We start from the raw sequence: 24,558 nt of genomic DNA, 5'->3' as shown, positions 1-24,558 counted from the left end.
GTTTCAGTGTCCCACCCGTGACAGCAAAAGGTACAAAAGTTTATTTTGTGATAAAACTAATTTATAGGTTATGTTTGTTTTATTGTGGGAGTATGTATTAGAGTATAACACACCTATCAGTAATAAAAATGCAGTTAATTAATGTAAACACCATGAAATTTTAATAATTCTTTTTCTGTCCCACCCGTGACAGTTTTCAACTTGTTTTACTGTTGTAGCTTGAGTTAGTGATTTCAGCAAGTGATTTCAGCTCTCTGCAGACAGGAGACAGATTCCTCATGTAACAATTCTTTATTCTGGCAAACAAGACTGAGGGACTGAGGAGAGGGGAACTAGCTAGAAAGGGATACATTTTGGAGGGAACAATCTCAAGCAATCACAAAGCTGCCTTTTGGTGGAAACCAATAAGACTAAGGAGCCAAATGCAGCTGCTTGAATGAATCAATAGTAGCTGTTCCTTCTGGAACATAAAGGCAGTTACCGTTACTTTACCCTAGTACGAATACATACAGTAATACAGATAATATAACCTTTGAATCAATACACAAAATGGGAAAGACTACATCTGCAGAACGTATGAGAAAGCTGCGTGAAAAACTAAAACAAGATAAAAACAAATGTGAAAGCTTCAAAGAAAAGGAGAGGGTCAGAGATAAGAATAGGCGAGAAAAGTTGGTAAAGAATTTGTCTGCAAAATCACTTATGGAATACAGACGGAAAGAAACTGAGCACAAAAGAAAGTACAGACAAAAGATAAAAGAAAAAAATCTAGGCCAATTGGCGACACTACTATTCCAGAGATTGGGTCATTTAAATGCCCACAATCTCTTGGAAAGGCTGTTACCAAAGTTAAAAGAGTGTTGCCATTAAGTCCACGGAAAAGAATAAAGAATAGCCATGTTACGAAAGCTTGTGTATGAGAGTTCACCTCAAGCGCCAAAACCACTACAGTGGTACCTCGGGTTACGAACGCGATCCGTTCCGGGTCGCAGTTCGTAACCCGAAAAGTTCGTAACCCGAAAAGGGCCCAAACCGCCTTTTGCGCATGCGCGCGCGGCAAAATACTTCCCGGTTTGCGAAGTTCACAACCCGAGGTACGACTGTATATGATAAAAGCCCTAAACAGAACACCAAAAGTTCTATTATTTCACAAGATAATATCTCAAAGGTCCATGAGTTTTATAATTCAGATGATATTAGCAGGCAGGCACCAGGATTTAAGGATGTCAAATCTATTAAAGATCCGACAAGTGGAAAAAGAATCAAAATCCAAAAGCGGCATATGAATATGACAGTCCAAGAGGCCTATGCCTTATTTAAGATTGCATAGCTGCCAAGTTATCCCTTTTTTTAAGGGATTTTCCCTTATGCTGAATAGGCTTCCTCGCGAGAAAAGGGAAAACTTGGCAGCTATGAGATTGATAATCCAACAGTTGAAATCAGCAAATCAAAATCAAGAAAATATTTTTTTAATAGATTTTAATTTTAGTACAGTGGAACCTCGGTTTACGAACACAATTGGTTCCAGAAGTCTGTTCATAAACCGAAGTGTTCGTAAACCGAAGTGAACTTTCCCATTGAAAGTAATGGGAAGTTGATTAATCCGTTCTAGACGAGGAAAAACACCCCCTAGAACGGATTAACCGCTTTGCTCCGATGCCTTCGCGGAGGCCGGGGAGCGTTTCCGCGACTGGGCTGCAGCCGCGAAAGCGGTCCCGGCCTCCGCAAAGGCATCGGAGCAAAGCCCCAGCCTCCGGAAGGCATCGGAGCCGGGACTTCGCTCTGATGCCTTTGCGGAGGCCGGGGACCGCTTTCGCGGCTCCCCGGCCTCCGCAAAGGCATCGGAGCGAAGTCCCGGCTCCGATGCTTTCCGGAGGCCGGGGAGCGTTTCCGCGACTGGGCTGTGCAGCCGCGAAAGCAGTCCCCGGAACGTTCCCCGGCCTCCGGAAGGCATCGGAGCCGGGACTTCGCTCCGATGCCTTTGCGGAGGCCGGGGAGCCGCGAAAGCGGTCCCCGGCCTCCGCAAAGGCATCAGAGCGAAGTCCCGGCTCCGATGCCTTTGCGGAGGCCGGGGAGCACTTTCGTGACTGCAGCCCAGTCACGGAAACGCTCCCCGGCCTCCGCAAATGCATCGGAGCGAAGCCCAGCCTCCCCGAAGGTATCTGACGCTCCGATGCCTTTGGGGAGGTTTGGCCTTTTCCCCCGATGTCTTCGGGGAGGCCGGGCCTTCGCTGCGGGCCTCCAGGAGGCATCGGAGCGAAGGCCCGGCCTCCCCGAAGGCATCGGACGCTCAGTAGACCTCCGGCACCTCGGTTTACTAACTTCCGGGTTAGGATAGTTCGTAAACCGAAAGTTCGTAAACCGAGGTACCACTGTAAATACAACATTATACTTTGTAGGCTATGGTAGATAGTAAGTATAGTAATAGCAAAAGGTTTTTTGTAATTATTCCATTTTTAACAACCTTAATTGTATGTTAAATCAAGTGTATGCCAGACGCGTCCCACCCGTGACATTTCATTGTCCCACCCGTGACAGCATTTTTTCCTTAATTTTGTATCATTAAATTTCTTAACCTGAATTTCTGATTGCATAGTTGTAACCAATAAACATTGATTTAAACAAATATGCTGAGTTTATAATTGATTCACCTCCCAACTCACAGAGTTTTTCCATAAATCAAACTTATCTCAAGCCCCATGTCCTTTTTTTGTCCCACCCGTGACAATACTTTAACATTTAATAAAATTGTCAAAAATATCCATAAAAATAATAAAAAATTAGTAAAATGTTCAGTATCTTATTAAGAACATAGTTCAAATTTTGGTTGTTAATTTTTATGTATATTTACATTCTTACACATGTGTGAATACCAAAAAACATGGTCCAAGTGTCCCACCCGTGACAATGGAATGGCCCAAATGGAAAATGCTGAATTATTCCTTTCTGAAAGCTTCTATTGTCCCATGAGAAATACTTCAATTCTGTCAGGATTTTTTTTAAAAATACATCTGATCAGAGTTCTAAATTTGGCATGGGACTAATTGTTGTTTAAAGTTCTTGAGGTTTAATTTTGATCCTTTCAGCTTAATTAACTACATCAGACCTACTAAATATGCATTACTTCCCTTCCTTTTATTTATTTATTTGTTTGTTTTTTGGCCAGAAGTTCATGTATTACAGCACAGTTCCTCTTATTCTACAGATGTTTTCTCTGCATACGATCTTGATTTTATGTAGTATGATGCACTCCGTGGTTTCTATATACCTGCGGGGATATACAGTAGAAAACTTTCCTTTTTTTTACTTTCATGTTTCATATTAAAAATTGTTTTTGCTATTTCTTTTTTCATATAAAAAATCATCACCTTTTTTTTAAAAAAAGTTCAGATTCAGTTCATCTGTACTGTGTATTTCTACTTGCTAAACAGAAGAGATACTATAGTGCTGAAATCAGCTTGTAGGGATGAAGATTTCTGTTGCTTTAAAGGTCCCTGGGGGCATTTGCTCCACCAATTTTTGGGCTACAAACTCCCTCCCCTTGTGCAAGTTTATTGAGACAGACTCTCCATTGACTTAGACAGGGATTAACTGATGTATGAGAAATGTAGCCCACCACCAAGGACCTGTTAGGGCAACAGGATTCTTTCTGTGGAGGGGGCATTTTTCCACCACTAGCAGCCCTAGGGACTGCAGAACTAATTTTTGAAGCCTATGCAAGACTAGAGAGATGGAACTTCTATGGACAAGGACTAAAATAAATGGGTGATGGGTGGTGCAGCCAGTGAGGATGTAACGTCAGTGGCAGAAGGTGCAGCCACATATTCCCCCTCACACAGTTAAAATCCACACAAGGTTGTTGTCATTTAGTCATTTAATCATTTAATCATATCTGACTCTTCGTGACCCCATGGACCATAGCACGCCAGGCACTCCTGTCTTGCACTGCCTCCTGCAGTTTGGTCAGACTCATGTTGGTAGCTTCGAGAATGCTATCCAACCATCTTGTCCTCTGTCGTCCCCTTCTCCTTGTGCCCTCAATCATTCCCAACATCAGGGTCTTTTCCAGGGAGTCTTCTCATGAGGTGGCCAAAGTATTGGAGCTTCAGCTTCAGGATCTGTCCTTCCAGTGACCACTCAGGGCTGATTTCCTTCAGAATGGATAGGTTTGATCTTCTTGCAGTCCATGGGACTCTCAAGAGTCTCCTCCAGCACCATAATTCAAAAGCATCAATTCTTAACATTCAAAAGCATCAAGTCAAGAATGCTTTGATGGTGTTGCCTGCTTGGCAGGGGGTTGGACTGGATGGCCCTTGTGGTCTTTTCCAACTCTTTGATTCTAAGTCTTAACATAGTTCATATCAAACTTCCATTGAATAAGGGAAGGGGGACGTAGCTGAAGTTACCAAATACTAATAGGGAGAGAATTTCTCAGATAAAAAATGGTGGTGTTACAGCTGAGAAGGACAAATCTTGAGTGTACATTTTTAAAGAAATCACAAAGTTCACCTTGTTGCTTATTGGGTAACAGCTCTAGAAAAGACATGGCAGCACCAAGGTAACAAAGTCTACTAACAGTTGGAAATGACAAAGGCTACTCTTTGCTTTTGTTTCATTTTAACGATGTTCTGCTACCAGCTGTGAAGGATGACCTCCTAAGAGCAGTGTGAAAGATTTGGCTGCTGCGTATGTGTGCAGAAAATAATAATAATTTAATGCAGGTCACGCGGGAAGACAAGAAGGGGAAGCTACTGAACTGTTGGGATTCTGAGCGTGTTTATCTGGCCATAAGTTTTATTTATTTCAACAGAACTTACTTAGAGGCAAGTGTTCTTAAGGACAAAAAGCCGAAGACAAAAGAACATTTTGTTACTTATTTCAATCCCACTCTTCCCTGCAAAGAAAGGTAGATCCACACCATACATTGAAACCACATCCAATACACATTTAATGCATATGTTAAGGGTACTGGTAATTGTAGTTCTTGTTGTTGTTATTTAGTCGTTTAGTCGTGTCCGACTCTTCGTGACCCCATGGACCATAGCACGCCAGGCACTCCTGTCTTGCACTGCCTCCTGCAGTTTGGTCAGACTCATGTTGGTAGCTTTGAGAACACTGTCCAACCATCTTGTTCTCTGTCGTCCCCTTCTCCTTGTGCCCTCAATCATTCCCAACATCAGGGTCTTTTCCAGGGAGTCTTCTCTTCTCATGAGGTGGCCAAAGTATTGGAGCTTCAGCTTCAGGATCTGTCCTTCCAGTGAGCACTCAGGGCTGATTTACTTTGGAATGGATAGGTTTGGTCTTCTTGCAGTCCATGAGACTCTCAAGAGTTATACAGAGATATATAGGAGGCAGCAACGAAAACCATCCCACACAAGGTACAAACACCCAAATAGGTCTATTATCAACCATTAATCTTTTGGCGGAGGCAGGAAAGAGAACTAACTAAATCAAGTTCAGCAGGTAGGGTGAAGAACTCCAGTAAATCTAGCTCCTCTCTTTTTTCTCAAACAAGTGCATTTTAACACTTTCATATATATTTTTTTTCCTGTTTCACAGGTGTTGAAAAACTAATCCGCCATCTACATCAACACAACATACCCATAGCTGTTGCCACCAGCTCATCTCAGGTGACATTTGAAATGAAAACAAGTCGACACAAAGACTTCTTTAATTTATTTCATCATATTGTGTTGGGAGATGACCCTGAAGTGAAGGCTGGCAAGCCACAGCCTGATGTGTTTTTAGTCTGTGCAAAGAGATTTAACCCTCCTCCGCCTCCAGAAAAGGTAGGAATAATCATAGTAATAAAAGCGGCAGTCTATAATCCCAGGTCATGCTTTGATTTTCATTTTTTATATAATATAGTAAGTTCTATGTGAGATTTGATAGCAACTATAAAAAACAAGTGGGAAAGTATGGGCAAAGATTATGTTTCTTCATTGTATATAATGGTTTGCAATGCAAATGCGTATCGATTTGCTGCTGTACACTACAAATGAACAGGAGTGTTTTAAGTGTGTCCAATATATTTATAAACCTAGGTGCTGTTTGGACACAGACTTTTCCACCTGCAACATTTGAGATCTTGTGTATGAGTGCAAGTAATCTCTTCTAAATGTTCAGAATAGGACATTTTGTAACACGTTTCATGATGTTTTTGTTTTGAGTGTTGAACATGACATTATTTCTGTATGTCCTGTATCTGAAACAAAGTAAAGACATTTCCCTCCTGAACCCCAGTAGTAAAGAAGTAAAATACAAAATTGGGTTTTCAAACAGGCAACAACTTTATTAGCTGTAACTTTTTGAAGCATTTGTGACTGGTTAAGTGATAGATACTAAATTTGTGTTCTACAGTGGGTTTCAGTTGGCTGAAGGCAATGTGATGGTCTCAGCAGTGGACTCTAAAATCACATCAGTCCCTTACCAGTGGGGCTGGTAGCCAGGTATTGGGGTATGTGTGTGTAATACAGTATCTAGAGGGCACCAGGCTGGCTACCACTAGTTCAATATGTTGAATCATGTCTCCTCAACCCTTTCTAGGCAAGTGTTGTCCCTGGTTTGGGGCTTTTTACTTATAGCTAGAACAAGGGAGCCTAGTGCTTGAAACCGTATGAAGCTTAAGTCTAAAACTCATTTTTACTTACCGGTATTTATATAATCCCTTGAATAGATTGCATTAGACTAGCGTTTCCCAAACTTGGATCTACATTTGTTTTTGGACCACAACTCCCACCCTCTCTAGCTAGCAGAACCAGTGGTTAGGGATGATGAGAACAGCTGGAGACCCAAGTTTGGGAAACTCTGCATTAGATCAGAGAGCTGAACTGAACTGTTGAATGCAAGTTGGCACTAAATAAATGTCTTAATTTTGCAGGTATGTTCTCCATTCCAAACCTTTAAATTTATATGCCTCCGTATGCATGGTTTCCAAGCTGTGTATAATGGGCTAATTTGTGCTGCCCTAATGCAACTCCCATTGGTTGTATCCATTAAAACTTCCTGACAATTACATTTCCCACTTTAAATTTTAAATCGAGTGCAAGGCTTCATTTTTTAATATGGATTGTTTTCCTCCAATATTTTTCACTGCCTCAGTTTCACAAGAGCTTATCACTATTGAGTACCAAGAATTAGCAGAGACTGGCAAATCGTAAACCTAATGCAGGGTACTGCAAGGAAGAAGCAGTTGTCTAACTTGGTAGCAGAGCAGAAAACTGCATTTTCATATGCTCCTTCCCTATTTTTACCTTATTCATATTCAGCATAAAACTGTAGAATTTGTTGTATTCGTTCCCATTTTAAAGATAAGAATTGAGGCACTTTGGCTTAAACCACATGAATATCAGAGTTCTGGATTCTCTACTCCAGGGGTCCCCAGACTACGGCCCGGGGGCCGGATGCGGCCCAATTAGCCTGCCAATCTGGCCCGCGACGACCCCCGCCGCCCGCCGCTGCCGCCCGCTCTTACGGTGCGCAGTGCGACAGCACTCTTCCGGGTTGGGGAAAAAGAGCCGAAAATCCTTTGTGTGCATGCGTATGGGCCTCTCCCGACCCGGAAGAAGTCATTTCTGGTGCACTTCCGGGTCGGGGGAGGCCCACGCACATGCGCACAACGGATTTTCAGCGCTTCCCCCCCCTGGAAGCGCGCCGCCGCGCCAGTAAGCGCTCATGCGCATGCGCACGGGCGCGCACTCCCCCGCCCGCCGGCCCGCACAGGCACGCGCTCCCCCGCCCTCCGGCCCGCCGCACTATCGGCGCGGTGGGAACCGGCCCAAACGCCGGTAAGTCTGGGGACCCCTGCTCTACTCCAACCCAAAGCAACCTGGGGATGTGCTGTGTATGAGCTGAAGAAAATGGCTTTTGAACCATTTTGTGTCCCTTTTCAACTTAAAATTTCCCACCTCAAGCGGTTTTTTCACCTATAGGGAATTGATATGAGAGCCCCATGTCTCTTCCCCTTGGAGGAAAAAAAAACCTACCAGTTTTGAGCTGTCAGTGCAAAGTTTCTCTCCCCAGTTTGAGACTATTTCCCTTTTCTAATGCAATGCCACATTACACAACCAAATGCCCAACAGAAGAGTTATTCAAAGCTTTGTAAGTTATCTTTGTACCTGGCATTGGCTTGTGTTTTAAAGCTTGCACTCATCATCATTTTTACTGCTCATGCCTCACTCCCAAAGCCCAGCAGTTCGCTTTCCCAGCTTGGGAAGACAACGTGAGGGCATCAAATGTTGCCAAGGGCCACCAAAAAAAGGTCTCAAGGGCCATGTGTTGGACCACCCTGTTCTAAATTGACTCTGGAGGCATTTGCAATTTATTTCAATTATAAGACTTTCAGCTACAAAATTCCTCACCTCCAGCTGGCCTGCTTTTTTATTTATTTGAGTGGTGGGGTGAGATATTGCCTGTATTGAAAGCAATTTAACCATTGGCCTAGGTTCTGTTATATATCCACAATACGTCAGCCATTGTTAAAGCAAAAATATGGTCAACATTGCCATTCTTTTAGGCGCTACTGGTGATGTAAGGAAAGAGTTACAATTTGCTTATATTCTTTGGGGTGCCCCAGTCAAGGGGGGGGGGAGAATGAACTTGCGCTCGTCTTGATAATATATCAAGCAGCTGGTAAGGGACTTGATGAAATATGAGGCAGAATACTAAATCACATTTTATAACCCTCTTCCCCCTCTACGTGATGTGGGTGTGAAGGCATGCAGTGGTTGGTAAAAAACATTATATTCAGATTAGCAGGTCACTGGAGAGATGCTACTACCGGTAATTGTTTTAAGGAGCTCATTACATGTATTATCACATATTATCCATAGGAAGCTGTGGAGAGAGGTTGGGGAAAGCAAAGAAAAAAGAAAAAAAACTTTATTTCATGATAAACTACTCACTGAGTTGTGTTTTTCCTCTTTCCAAGGCCCTTAGCACTTCTGGCACTGCCAACAGAACAATCATTGAATAGTTAGATTTAATTTACTGGAATTCTCTCATAAAATGTTTTAAGAGGTGTTCTGGGTTGTGGCAAGCAATGAATTAATCCTCTTCTTAAAAAGATTCAGGGTATTGATCTTCCCTCTATAGTTGAAGTTGCTTTTTTAATTGCCCCAATGCTTGTCATAACTGCGCATCTCCACAGGTTTGGAACAAAGGCCGACTAAAACAAGGAATTGCTCTGTAAGCATTATTTTTATTGTTCTCTTAATTTATTATTCCAGAGGGGTCTGCAGAAAACTTAGAAAGGCCAAATGCATTTTGTTTTGTTGCTGTAGCCTTTATTTTAAGATCCTTTTGTTAAAAAAATAAAGCAATTTCATATTGCAAGAACTTGCTTTTAAAAGTATCCTGATATTTGGGTTTCCATGTTTCTCTCTTACTTGTTTGCAGTTTATGAGGTGCCAAGGCTATATTTATTATTTTTGTTCTATATTACTGTCTCTCAGTTGGCAACAAAGCCGCATACACGGTATAGTTTATTAACACTAACAAACTATTTATTGCGTAAAGAGGGCAAAGTATCTTATCTTATATTAGTTCAGTAGACAGCAGCCATGAATATAGTGCAATTATAAGCTGATTGTAAATTGTAGTTTATAAAGTACTGTTTGACGGCCAAATGCATCCTAGGCTTCAGTTTTATGAAACCTGGGAAATTCTCTTTGTTATGTACTGTACAGTGGTACCTCGGTTTAAGTGCTTAATTGGTTCCAGAAGTCCGTACTTAACCTGAAGCAAACTTTCCCATTGAAAGTAATGGAAAGTGGATTAATCCGTTCTAGACAGGTCCGCAGAGTACTCAACCTGAAGCGTACTTAACCCGAGGTATTACAGTAATTGGTTCCGGAAGGCCATACTTAACCTGAAGCGAACTTTCCTATGGAAAGTAATAGAAAGTAGATTAATCCGTTCCAGACGGGTCCGCGGAGTACTTAAACTGAAAATACTCAAACCGAAGTGTACTTAAACCGAGGTATGACTGTATATATGGGAAAAACCTGAAATTTTTTCACAATGGGCTTTGTATAATAATAATAACAATAATAATTTGAATAAGTAAAGGTAAAGGGACCCCTGACCATTAGGTCCAGTCGTGACCATCTCTGGGGTTGCGGCGCTCATCCCGCGTTATTGGCCAAGGGAGCTGGCATACAGCTTCCAGGTCATGTGGCCAGCATGACAAAGCCGCTTCTGGCGAACCAGAGCAGCACACGGAAACGCCGTTTACCTTCCTGCTGTAGCAGTACCTATTTATCTACTTGCACTTTGACGTGCTTTCAAACTGCTAGGTTGGCAGGAGCTGGGACCGAGCAACGGGAGCTCACCCTGTCACAGGGATTTGAACCGTCAAACTTCTGATCGGCAAGCCCTAGGCTCAGTGGTTTAACCCACAGCGCCACCCGCGTCCCCAATAATTTGAATAGTTGTAATAATAATCACTGAAGAGCCCAGAGATTTTCCTTGTTCCTATTTGTATAATAATACCTGATCCATCAAACCCTTCACCTTAATACTATTATCTATGAAGCAGATTCAAGCAGAAATACCATAAGAAATGTGTTTTGGTCCCCAGTTATGGAACCTCCTCCTATTCTGGGGCCACCAAAATCCAAGCTAGAGAAACCTGCTTGTTTGGCCAGGGTTAAATCAGGGAATAAATATCATGGATTTTAAATTATATTAAGCTTTATTTAGTTTTGCTTACAGTGTAGAGGCATTGGTTTTCCCACCCAAATAATTCTTTTGTGTTAGATGAGTTCTAAATATAAAGAAATAAATAGCAGCACGATTTTGACCATTTCTATGCAGACCTAAATCCTATTGAATTCAATGGGGTTTAATCCAAATAACTGGAATTCAGGATTGGAGCCCCCTTCACCAAGCCTAAACCCTACTTTATTCCGCTTGCATTCTTATCCATCATTCAGTTTTTGTGTTTGTATATAGATGGATACATAAATATCTGGATCTGTATAGTTGTATATGCAAAATGTTTGTACAAATCCCAAATCAAGAACTGAAGCAGGGCCACTTAGGAAAGATTTGGGGCTTATCTGAGCTGAAGTGGGATCTTGAGGCAAAGTGCCGCAGAGATCTGTATGTTTCAAAAAATGCTGCGTATCGTGAAAAACTGAAACATTTTTCAATCTTACTTTATAAGGAAAACACAAGAGTGAGGGAGTGCTTTTTAGTAACCTAGCATCTAATTGAAGGGATCATATCTTGAACTTTCCCACCATAGACCTTTGGGGAAGGGATGTTAAAGTATCAACTTGTTCTTGTCTGTTCTGTGTTCTTTCTTTTTTTCCTAGTTCTACTGTTTGTTTGGAAAATGCTAGATAATCAAGTCTCCCGCCTCTGTGTCACATGCCTCTATATCCCCTTGGGTCAAATTAGCTTTGGGCTTAGTTGTGACTTTTGGTGCCGGTTGAGTAGAACACATTCTTCTGAAAATTTACACGTTATTTTCCTCTGCAGCTGTTGAGCAGAAGGTCGATTCTGAGCAGGGAGGCACCCTGATCTTGGTTGGGAGGGTTGGAGGAGATACAAGGAACAGGGTCCAGGGTGGGGTTGGTTCCCAGGCCAACGCAGGGTGGGTTAACCCCCCCCCACTGAACTGTTGGAGCCATGAGATGGATTGTTGCAGCGGGGAGCTGTGCACAACCTATTACTTTAGCTCCTTTTGGAGGAAGGTGAAATTACAAAATGCCTCAACGAATATTTGCAAGATTTCTATTTGCAAATAGAAAGCCTCTACCTTGCCCTGGCCTGTTGACTCCCTGAATTGCCTTATGTCATGCTGTGCTTTGGAGCTAACAGAAGTGCAGCTGTCACCTGCCCCAAAGCCCAGCAGAATATGAAAAACACCCCTCTAAGTATCACAGAGCATAATAGACCTCTCTCAGTCAGCAAATATATGCATTCCAGTGGGGGCTGGATGGGTGGCAACCCAAAAATGTTGGTTATTGAAACAAGCAAAAATAGGTGGATTTCGGTTATGCTGGGTCATATTTGTGTTGTGTATTTTAGATACCCAGTAATTTTTTCTAAAATTCTATCGAACTGTTCCTTTCCTAGCAGAGTTGTTAAGATACACACAAGGAGGAAGAGAGATGTGAAATGGTTTAAACCACCTTAAATGTTTTTGAGCAAGGAAAGTGTTGTTTCTCAAAACAGTTTTTAAAAGATCTAAAGTTCCTCTTTCGCCCAGTTGTTAAAAACAGAAGCAATTGCTATGACTGATCCTTCGATTCACCATGCGAGACTAGTATGTGATTTTTTGGCTTTGCGTAAAGCGATTACTGGGAAAGCGCTTCAGGCTCAATGTCACTCCAAGGATGAAGAAATTCATCTGTGAAAGTTTTATATTCTAATAAAAGGATTTTGGTGTCGGTACAGAACAAAACCTTGGTGTATAAGAATAGTAGCTTTAGGAGCAGAGCAGGTGTTGGAAGAACAAGGAATGCCTGTACTTCAATATAATAGATATCCATGTTAAGTATTCAAAATACTGTGTATGATGTTCTTTAATTGCTGCATGATGACCTAGGGATGGCCTACGGGTACCTTTTTCAATATATCACTTTAGCCTCAATGCTGTGCATGCTTACATAGAAGCAAGAACTTGGGTTGCTTCTGTGATGTAAGAATTGCTATCGCTTGGCTTTTCCCCATACTCTGAAAGTTATATGACACAGATTCCCTAGTTCTATTGATTTCTCTTCCAAGTAGGTATGTTTAGGATTTTGTTGTTATTATGCCCTGAAAGCAGGCCTCTAAAATCAGAGTTGATGCTGTATTATAAATTCTGGAAAATATAATTCAATTTATTTTAATATGTACCTTGTGCATTGCATTGCTTTTGTGTTTGCCATCCCCCTCAAAACTTTCCTATTATAGAAATTGCTTGTTTCAAAAAGAGAAACCTGAGTTTAGCCCTCTTAAAAGACAAGACTGGATGTACTGTTTATAGAGCAATAAATGTGCTAAAATGAACTGCAATTGTGTATGTTCTAAAATTGCTTTTTGTTTTGACAGGTTAATAAATCTCAATTGAAAGTCTGAATGACTAGAGATATTAAAAGCTTGCATAGCCTGACAAAACAACAATGTTTGCTACTCTTTTTGTGTTTCTTAATAAATACACCACACAATAACGTTTTCATTACTATTTCCAGAGCTTCCGCCTGATTTGCAGTTTTGGTACAGAGCACCAGATGACATTAATTGGCAAACTCTCTTAACTATACTGCTGTTCTTGAACACCCAGATCACAAATACTCAGTACAGATGTTCAAATGCTGGCCTTCTGTTGACATTATAAGGTCTTTCCAGGATCAGTTGTGTTGTGAACTGTAAAAAAAATTAACTCTACCAACCTTTCAGAATTTGACATTGCCTGTTCCAAAGGATTTGTTTTTGTCACTGTGTATGCATCTGCAGGAATGGAATTGTAACACATTTTGAGTGGAGCAGAAGAATAGATCAGGAGTTTTTTATTATTATTAAGGGGGAGGTTTCACCAGTATTATAAAGTTTGCTTCCATTTATGCTTTGCAAGAAGTTGTTTGTTGTTTGTTTGTTTGTTTGTTTCATTTCCACCAGAAATAGAGCAGCTTGAGAAGTTTAGTGAAATAAGAAATGCTATATGTAAGTGGTTATAGGGTTGTACTGGTAATGAGTGCATGCTTAAATTGATTAGATTAATCCAAAGCTTTAAAAAATAAATAAATAGTGGCGGTGACTAATTGAGAAAAAAGTACTGTTCACGCAATGCTGCATGATTGCCACTAACCTAATATAACTTTAAAGGAAATTAACAGTGCAATTCTGTGCATATCTACTCACAGTTCAATGAGACTTGCTCCCAGGTGAGTGTGCATAGGATTTCACCCTTAGCCCAGGGTGTTAAACCAGTATAAGTTATGCCCATGATTTCGGCATCTAATATCAAAAAGTGTGATCCAATCACTTGCTTTAACAAGGCCAGTTTCTGTTGCTGATATTATTTAGAGCAGGCATGTCAAACCTGCGGCCCTCCAGATGTTTTGGCCTACAACTCCCATGATCCCTAGCTAGCAGGACCAGTGGTTGGGGAAGATGGGAATTGTAGTCCAAAACATCTGGAGGGCCGCAGGTTTGACATGCCTGATTTAGAGCATGAGTATACAATCAGTTTCCCCCAGGGAAATCTTTCTTTGAGATGACATTGCACTGCAGAATTATCTGGGGCTGGGAAATGAAACAAATTTATATGTTGGAGACAGAAGTACAGGAAATGCAAAGTTGGTGTTCAGTAAATGTTTTCCCTGTAGTTTTATATTTCCTTCCTAGTAGTACATTTATAAGAATGTGTACCTAATTACCGGTACAGGACAATGCTGCCTTGCGGTCACCTTGCTCTTAGTAATTTTTGTATCAATTCCGGCCATAGAAGAAATCCTAGACAACTGATGTTGTCACTGTGGTCAAAGCTCATGTATCGTTACTATGAAGAATCTTGCTGAATTACTTTGTAGGTAAACTGCACAGTGATATTAGACTCTGTCATTCTTGTGGGGAACTGTAGCTTTGGTTTTGGGAAACCTCTGTTCGGTGTCCTGATTTAGCAAAGAAAAATCCTCATGGACACCCCTAGAAGCCAGATTTTCAGGCACCCTGTTAAATACTGTTGAGTGTTCTCTTGCAAAGCATAATTTGAACCTTATACAAACCAGTTGCTGGAAACCCCAGGAAGGGAAAGTGCTGTTAGTTCACATCCCTGCTTGTGGGCTTCCCATAGACATCTGGCTGGCCACTGCGAGAACAGGATGCTGGACTAGATTGACCACTCTCCTGATCCATCTAGCTCTTGTGTTCCTAGAAGTGAACACAATTTAAATTTAAACACTGGGGTGTATTTACCTGTATGATCAATGTTAGCTCAAACAGTGTAAATATCCCTTCTTACACAAAGCAAACCTCACAAAGAAGCTTCCACACAGAATCATAGAATTGTAGAGTTGGAAGGGATCCTGAGGATCATCTAGTCCAAATCCCTGCAATGCAGGAATATGCAGTTGTCCCATACGGGGATCAAACCAGCAACCTTGGTGTTGTCAGCACCAAGCTCTAACCAACTGAGCTATCCAGCTCATGCTTTGCTTTCTCCTTGAAAAAGCTTACCCATAATATTATTTGCTACAACCTTTGATTGTTTTGTTTCATGTATCGGATTCATGTACGCAGCCTGGGAAAAGTTTGTTTTAAAATGATAAAAATTCCGCCCTTAAATGCTGTTAGGATAACATTTATTTGTTTTTTAAGAACAGCAACAATAGCACTGCTCTTTTTTTATTAAAGATTTTTATTGAAGTACGAGAATTTTTACATACATTATATTCTCTCCTTTCAATTTTTATTTCCCGTACCATTTTTCCTTTCCCTTCCCACCCCTCCCCCATCCATAATCCATTGGAAGGGTTCAAACAGTTGTCCTCAGCCACGGGCACAATGTCTTTAATTTCCACTGAATGTCTTCTGGTCCAGTAGTTGTTATCCATTTAAGATAGGAGTTCCATCTGATCCTTATCATAGTAGACTTGGCCTTCCATGTTATTTCCTGTGACGTTACTGCCACGATGTCTGACTGAATAAATTCAATAGCACTGCTCTTTACCTGTATGTAATCACAGATTTTATCTTTTGCCATTGCCACAGCAGTTCCCCACCTCTGGAACTGCAAAAGCCAACTGTTATGAGGTCTGGCTTTGAGAAGCTTATAGATATATAAAGCAATTTCTAAACCTTTGAGCTTTTTACATGGAATACTTCTAAAAAATTGCTGTGGAACAACTTGATCACTTTCATAACCAATTGTCAGTAAGTTAGATTTTTAAAGAGAATCTTTGCACATTTTTTGTTAGTCAAATAATATTTGATTTACTTTGTAAATGTTTTTTTGAAAATAAGGCTTTCTGCCCTTTTAAATGCCTAGACACGGTGGTAGAATTAATATATTTCAAGCTTTTGGGGGAAATCTTCCTAGTCGTCTACCTAAAATGACTGATAATCAAGGCCTGCTTCAATATTCTCCCCTTGTGTGTTTCAAAGTTCCTATCTTTTTTATTATTGGTTAAGAATTTTCATCTTAAATTCTTTTGCACTGTTCAGTTACTTTATATCAAGGGGCATGATTTAGTTTGCTACCAAGACTCATACATGGGACTTGCATATTTTCTGCTTTTGAAGACTCCCCTTAGATTTAAAACACATGGCTATTTAATTTTGGGATTGCTATATGAGAAATGTAAAGCCTCATTGATCTCAGAACTGTTTTTGTAGTTCTAGGGAATCACGTGCCTAATTTCTTTTTTCCCCATCCCCTTTTCCACAGCTATTCCTATAATGCTGTTGGGAGCAAGGATATTTCCTTGGCAACCTCACGTTTTTGAGGGCTTAAAAAAATAAGGCTAGTCATGTTAATTTTTCAGTCACAGTTTGTTTCAGCAGCTTTTGTACGAACCTGTCAACTCTGATATTTGAGTTTTAATTTGCTCTTCAGAAAATAGTGTTAGTAAAACAGCCTCTCTTGCAACTTCTAAAATTTATTCTACCATTTCCTGCCCAGTTTTCTGCTTGCAATTCAAGATTGTTGAGTTAAAACTTTGTATGATAAGTAGGGTTTTAAATAATGAAAGAAATCATATGCTTTCTTTGTTACTGGACACCTCATATTCAACAACATGTCATTTCCTTAATGTGTCCTCCTTGAACCCAGACCATCTTCCTTATTGTTGAATTTGCTAGCCTTTGCTACTACTTCAGTGAATGTTAGTTATCAAGCATCAAACATTCCTGGATGAAACCTGTTATCTACGCTAGTTTTTCCCAACCTATATTTGGGTAAATATCCCATCTATATTTGACCACCATGGGTAGGCATCCTATATTGGAAGAATTACAATGAGAATGTGTCTATGTTGATTTTGTATCTCTCTGGGCAGTTTTCAACACAATTCTAGTATCTTCTAGATTAAGATAGAAGCTGGGGGCATTCCACTTCACTTCCATTCCAGCCTGCAGGGATATTCCTATAGGGGTCCTACTGTTCTTCTCCCACAAGATTTTGGGTATCACAAGATTGACTTCTATCATAATCCTGTTTAGCATCTATATGAAACCAGTGATGGCATCTTCCTAGGTATTTTAACTGAGGTACCATCTCCACACTGATAAACTCTACTTCGTTTTTCCATCTAATTCATTTGAAGCCGTGGATGTTGTGAACAAGTACCTGGAGTCACTAATGAACTGAATCACGTGACTTAATAAACTGATACCGTGTTTCTCATATTATAAGACATGTCTTATATTTATTTTTTCCTCAAAAAAACACACTATGGCTTATTTTCAAGGGATGTCTTATTTTTTTCCTCCTCCTCCTGCCGCGGCCGGCATTGCTGCTGCGCCTATCACTATGTCTTATTTTCGGGGTATGGCTTATATTCATTGAATGCTTAAAAATCCTGCTATGGCTTATTTTATGGGTATGTCTTAAAATATGAGAAACAGGGTACTCAGTCCAAACAAGACAGAAGTGTTCTTGGTTGGGAGTATATATGACTGCTAGATTCAGCTCTGCTTATGGCAGGTGGCAAGTGTCTTTCTTTCATTTTTCCTATTGATAAATTGCTATCTTCCCCTGCTTGGGTAAGATGCTTCTGGGGGTAGCTTTCCAACTCAAAGCACAGTAGAACCTGTTCTTTGGAGATGAGCAAACATTCACCTCTTCTCAAGAAGGATCCATCAAGTCCTTTTTGACAGTGACCAGCAAGATGCCCTCAAGAAGAGTGGTATGACAACAGTTCTTCCCCATCGTTTGTTTCCAGGACAGTCATACCTCGGGTGCGATCGGTGCGTGTTGTGAGTTTTCATGTTACAGACGCGCCGAACCCGGAAGTTCCAGAATGGGTTACTTCCGGGTTTAGGCACTCGCGCATGCACAGAAGCAGTAAATCGCACTTTGCGCTTGCACAGAAGCGCTGAATTGCTTCACCCGCATGTGATCTGTGGGTTGTGAATGCTGCAGGTTGCGAACGTGCCTCCCGCATGGATCACGTTCACAACCCAAGGTTCCACTGTACCTGATATTCACTTGCCTCTGAATGCTTCCCTTTCACCTCAACAAACGGCATGACACCTATTGCTTTAAGAGTTAAGACCTTTTATCTCCTATTCATTTTGTCTCCTATTCATTTTGTCCCTTTTGGTAGCTTGCCCTTGTAAATGTTTAAGGAAACTTGTGTCCTTGATCCTGAAAGAAATGCACTTTGTGCCCCCTGTTAATGGCTCACTGACTTCAAACTGGCCGTAAAGGCAGCATAAAATAAATGCACCTATAAAAGAGAATAAGAATTTAATAATCCCCTGCAAGGAAGCAAATCTCTTTTGAGACAAGCAGCTGGGAAGGTCAATAAATAGACTTTGTAATAAGAAAACCCAAAACATTGAAGACTGAACATAATTGTCGTCTAAATGCTAGAGGAGGAATCTAATGAAAATTACACCGCTTTCTAGCACCATGACATTAAAATGATATAAGAATGAATGGAGAAATATGTGAAGGTCAGTCAATATATCTACAGGAAATCCCATGACTTCCTTGCTGCAAATTTAGATCCAGGCTCCTGGTTCTCCAAGGCCACTGTCCTCATGCACAATAAAATCGTATCTAAAAATAAATAAATAATGAGACACCATAGCTTGGTGTAGTTATAGAAAGGCATTTTGATGCATCTGTTTCAAGGATGAGAAAATAAAATTTTACAGGGATATAACTTTCTGTATGCACACAATTTTATGTACTTCTCAAACAATATTTCTTTCTGTGTAATAGATTCTAATTATGTCTGCAGGCTTGGTGTGTCAAGCATAAGAGCTGATATACTTAGCAGTAAGCATTTTCTGAAGAGCAAGATGTGAATGATGGAGAACAACATTTGTTTATAAATCTCATATTTGTTCTATTCTAATTTCCTGCAGGCATTAGAAGAATTCATCTGCGGCAGGTTTTTATATGTGCCAGTTCTGTGAATGCTTCATATTTTAAGAATGTTAGACTGTAGTTGAATTAGTTCCCACACAGTAAGCAGAATGTATGAAGCATTTGTAGCAGTTGTCACCATGCAAACATCAGAAATTTATTCACCTTAAACCAGTGGTACTGCCATTATGCCATCGTGTTCAAAGCTGCTAACAGTTCTGTAAGTAAATTCGGAACTTAAAATAATAGAAACCCAGGGGAGGGGAAAATTCTCATAAAATGTTAATTATCAGAGGGAAATGTGCAAATTGTTTTAAATCAAGGCATGTTTTGTACTGTGTACAGTCTCTCTTTTTCTGAAAGTTTCCTGCACCAAAAACTGGAAGGGTGGGAAGAGAGAGAGAGAGAGAGAGAGAGAGAGAGAGAGAGAATAAGAGGTTGATCATGGAGGGGGCTTACCCAAAATACAGACTTCTGAACACATGCGTGCGCGCGCACACACACAATCTGAACAATGGGAGATGTTTCTTATAAGAGCTTGAGGTTTTCTGGGAAAGCTGTCAATGTTCTGCTCAAAATTCCAGTGACGCAAGAGACCAAAAAGGAACAGTACCTTGGACAGCTCCAAAGGGCCATGCTACAGGATAGGTTTTCTCTGTGATGGAAACTTGATGTGTAGGCAGACAAGACCTGGAATGTGGAAGGTTCTGTTTCCTTTGAGAAGCGTGGTTGGCTTGTTAAGGGGCCTTTGATTTATTCTGTAATCTTTCCCTTCTTAAGGCCAGGGAGACTGAAGTACAGCTGTGTTATCTGGCTGGGGGACCCCTGCAGACAAGACAGTTCCCCCATGCTAGCAGCCTGAACCTTGCCTTGATCAGAGGTTTTCAGTTCCTCACTTCAGGGTCCCTGGGTTGTGACATACGTTTTCCAGTATTTTTGTAAGTGGAACAAATGTCATGATCTAGAGCCCAGGGAGATTTGTTAATTCTTCTTCAGGCCTTCCACACAGTCATCACAAACTGGCCTTCAAATCTCTCCTCAATTTTAAAAGTAGCTTTTCATCTGCACTCATTTAAAGCAGCACTGTACCACTTTAAATGGTTAAGGCTTCTCCCAAAGAATCATGGGAACTGGTGGTTTATCAAGAGAGCCAAGAGTTGTTAGGAGATCCCTATTCCCCTCACAGGGTAACAATTGTCAGAGTGGTTTAACAATTAATTCCCCTTTCCAGAAGACTCTGGGAAATGTATGTTTGTGAAGGGATGAGAGTAACTATTACTATTATTATTTAATCTTTAAGAAATTAGTGTATTCTAATATTTCTGTTGGAAGCCACCCAGAGTGGCTGGGGAAACCCAGCCAGATGGGCGGGGTATAAATAATTTATTGTTATTGTTATTGTTATTATAGCTATGACTGCTTCCAGCTGCTGTATCTACCACTGAGCTATATTCTTATCCCCTTTTCAATTCATTTAGGGCATGTCCATTACCATTGGACCTCATTTTAGTTATTCATGAACTGGTCATAAACACTGCCCTGCAGATGTGAATTCCAAGGAAAGAGCAATAGCAAGGCACCTTTCAGAGAAACATATCTGCCCCATATGCTCCTGAGAAACCCCTTTGTTTCCTGAAACACAGTTTGGAAAGCTACTGGCATAATCAAGTGTTGACCCAAAAAGTCATAGCAATATTGCAGGGTCTCCTCACACACAGTGTCTCAAATAAATTTGAGAGTGCAGTCTTCTAAGCAATACATGCCAACAATCTGGAAGAATTAGGATAACCTCGTTTGTAATATGACCTTGTTACTTTAGAATCACATCATTTCTATCCAACTGCCACTCAAGAAATACATCCTTTCACTTGATTAGATCCCAAATAGACACAGTAAAGTTATCATTTCTTCTCCCTCCTTACACCTTTGTAAGAATACATTCTGTAAATTCCTCTCTACAAAAAAAAAAGCTGCTTATTTTCCCCTCAAAATGGAGTGGTGTTTATGCAACAGTGAATATTGCCGAGTATTCCAATTAACAGCTCACTGAAGGGCATTCAAGACATGCAAATATAAAGATTTCTATTTCTGTGCTGCTGACTTGTTTTCTTCAAATGATGCTCACCTTAACCTTGCATCTGTGCTACTGCTTAGTTTGTTTTCATGGAGTTTTCCCATTGTATAGTGACAGTAACTCAATTTAAAGATCAAAAGAATGATGTGCCTATTTGCAGTTACCTAAACATCACCTTTATGTAAACATCTGAATATCAGAGTAATCCAGGAGTTATGAAACAGTTTTACCTTTTAATCAACTATGAGTTGATTATGGGGATTCCTCATTTTTGTCTATGAAGTGTGCATCTTGATATATTGGACTTGAGTTGCTGGCTGAAAGGATTGGCTGTATTCCTGGAGATAAGAGAGCGCTGCAGCTCCAGTGGATGGTCAAAAGGGCAGTGTCACAACAATTGTTCTGTGCAATCTGTGGAACCCCAGGTGCACAACAAAAACATCCTGATTCAGCCAGGCTACATTTTATATATACATGATGGCTATGGACATGTTATAGAAAATATCCCCTGGCAGTCTCATACGCTTCCGCAATAACTTAACAGAGTATGCAAAAGAAACAGGTTGAAGTCCTGTAGCCAACTCAAGGATTCTACAGCTTACTGTTCTTCAAAACTTTAATCCTTTAAGGTGAAGCCTTCACCTTCTAAGTTGACTCAAGGACTGCACTCGCACCCTTGTTCAACCTTCCACTTCGGAGTTATTTTAGTGGAGCATGCAGCTTCTTTATAGATTCTCTTGGAATCTGACAGGTCCCTTGGCACTTCTGTGGAAATTGGTTTCCATCTCCAAAGTCTATAGGATTATTCCCACAAACTCAAGAGGCTGGTTCTGTCCATCTGTATATGAAGCTCTATTTGGGTTGCTCTTGCTATTCCTTCCTTCCTAATATTTAATCCCTTGTTAGAATGTTCAGGAACACACATTTAGTTTTATGTGGGTTTACAGACTCCTCTTGGACAGGAAGAAAGCTCAGAAACATACACACACAAACACAGATGCACCCTTTGGGGAACCAAAATAAGCAGCATTTTTGTTCTTTTAAAACCTAATTCTTCAGACACTTTACACAGCAGGAGCCCCAAATTGCAAATATTGTAGCTATTTAAAATTCATTTATTCGTTAGTACTTCAATAGGACTGCTGTTAAGTGGGTCACTCAAACACATTCTCCCTTTTTTTCTAGATATTCTGTACATCAAAAGCAGAACTTGAATAATACCAAAGGTTTATTTTGACATTACTAAAACTGTGCACTTCGAATTTCCATTTTGTATCTTCTTAAATAATGTACAAATAACTATTTTTGCACATCTTGGCAGCGCACAGCTCTTTATTTTTAAATTATCTCAAAACTATCTTAACAGTAACCCAAAGCTCATTCAAATAGCATTTTAATCTATTGTCATATGTCTAGGATTACATAGCCTCCAGCTCCAAAATCATGTGTTGCATCTTTTAGGTTGAAATTCGACCAAATGGAACTGGGCCAAGCATTTTTGTAGTTGCTCATGAGGAATGAAAAGATACGCAGGCACATATGTATACCTTTTGAATAGCAAAACTTTCCAAGCAGTTAAAGAAACCTGCACAGCTCTAGATTGAAACAGATTGTATAGGCTCATTTTGAAATTGCTGTCTCCAAGGTCGTCTTTTTTTTTTAAAAAAAGAATTTTGTAGAGAATATTAAACTCATGGTTCTATTTTAGGTAAGAGTGTTCTGAACTATCTGCTTGCCAAATATCAAATATAGTCTATGTGCGTGGGAGCTTATGGTTTTAACTAGTCATTTAATTGCCCATAGGTTACAGAGCACTGGCATTTAAAAAAATGGTTTTCACAGTGAATATGCAATAAGGAAAGGGCGCTGAATAATTTTCTGCAGGAAGATGGTGACTTCGGTGTAATGGCTGGCATTTACAAACTATTTGAGGGGAGATGATCAATAGCTAGACCCACAAATGGTGGTGTATCCACAACGCATATACTGGGTGTTCTACAACTGTGCGCCAATATGAAGTCATACTGCATGTTGATGTAGTCTTAGTTACAGGATCTAGGCAGCTGACTATTTCTGTCTTAATGGAATCCTTGATTTAAAAGGTAAAAAATGCATTTCAACCCTTTCACTTTTACTTCTCCAGAGTTGGACCCAGCAGAAGATCCAAAAAGCGCTTTGACGACTAGATTGTAGCAGCCCACCTTACGGGGCTCAAGATGGTATACATGGTTCTTTGTAGAATTGCAGGTGACATCGTAATCAACTGGTAGGGTACTGCGCTAGTAGAATTCACCAATTGCCCATACTACACTAGTTATACAGCTCTTGTTACAAAGAACTTCAGTGATTAATAAAAAACATACTATCAGTGTGCTATCATGGTTGGTGAACAAGCTGTATTTTTGATGTTGTGTCCCTCCCTGTCAACATATCCTTAGGTCTTGGTATCAGTATAGCAAATGATATATGAAATGTACAATTTTTACCTGTTAATCCATGAACTGCAAGGCAGATTGTGGAGTTTATCTGTGAATGACACAGTACCAGGGGCTTTGTCAGTAGGCAGCTTAATGCTACTTTTATTCTCTTTGGACAGTGTTAAAAATTCATGATAACTTTTTATGCTAAAAGATTACACTATTTTATGCGGTTTTGAACAGGGATGGAAACAGATTGTTGTTGTTGTTGTTGTTGTTGTTATTTTACAGCAGCAGCAGCAGCAAGAACAAATGTGTCTGGGTGCAGATTTTTTGTTTGTTTCCATGATCACAAAGGGTGTAAAATTAATGAAAGAAGCTAGGAACTTTTTAAAATTCATTCCCACTGCTTGTGCCTGCGCTTAAATTCACCTTTTCCCAAAGTGTCTTTAAAACTTTTTCAGGTTTAAGACCAATTTTCAGGTATGAATCAGCTGGAAGAATTTTTCCCCGTGCAAAATTGCTTTGATGCAGTACTTCCAAATTATTGTTATAGCTGCGTAGAGATGTTCATTGTGTCTGCACTTTTATCAAAAGCTTAATGGAATGTCTACTATACCTTCTCAGTGTTTATTGGTCCATTCATAAATGGCTTTAAAGACTCGAAGCAGAACAATCTTACTTCCTTAGTAATCTCACTCTTAATTTATTTTAATGCTTTCTAGACAAAAACTATTCATATCCAGTATCAAGAACAATCTTAGCTTTCATAGCCATCAAACCATGTTATTGAGCTTAATATATATCAGCAGTGTAGCTCTATAGAAAGTAGCTGCTAGGCTGATTGAAAAAAGCTGTATGCTCTGTACCTAATTTATGATATTAAGAGTAGTAGTAATGATAAAATGTAAAAAATACATTTTTCTCCTTTTGAGCCAATAAGCCTGATTTCAATAGATCCACGATCCCGCAATTATTACAATATATAGTACAATTCCACAATTAACTTGCATGATTTCAACCTTGTGCGGTTGGAA

General features: G+C 40.2%; 2 protein-coding genes across 2 annotated transcripts in view; one reads left to right on the top strand and one right to left on the bottom strand.

Moving 5' to 3' along the window:
- Positions 1 to 24,558, bottom strand: part of STS (steroid sulfatase) — a 213,594-nt gene that overhangs the window by 124,666 nt on the left and 64,370 nt on the right. The window lies entirely within an intron of this gene.
- Positions 1 to 24,558, top strand: part of PUDP (pseudouridine 5'-phosphatase) — a 63,678-nt gene that overhangs the window by 29,430 nt on the left and 9,690 nt on the right. Inside the window, exon 3 of the mRNA XM_035116360.3 lies at positions 5,560 to 5,789. Within this exon, the coding sequence (XP_034972251.2) occupies positions 5,560 to 5,789 (230 nt within the window). The remainder of the gene's footprint in view (positions 1 to 5,559; positions 5,790 to 24,558) is intronic.

The sequence above is a fragment of the Zootoca vivipara genome, chromosome 4 (genome assembly GCF_965207765.1).
Source record: "Zootoca vivipara chromosome 4, rZooViv2.hap1.1, whole genome shotgun sequence".
Taxonomy (NCBI): domain Eukaryota; kingdom Metazoa; phylum Chordata; class Lepidosauria; order Squamata; family Lacertidae; genus Zootoca; species Zootoca vivipara.
The sequence above is the reverse complement of the archived record's forward strand: the minus strand, read 5'-3'. Positions and strand labels throughout refer to the sequence as shown.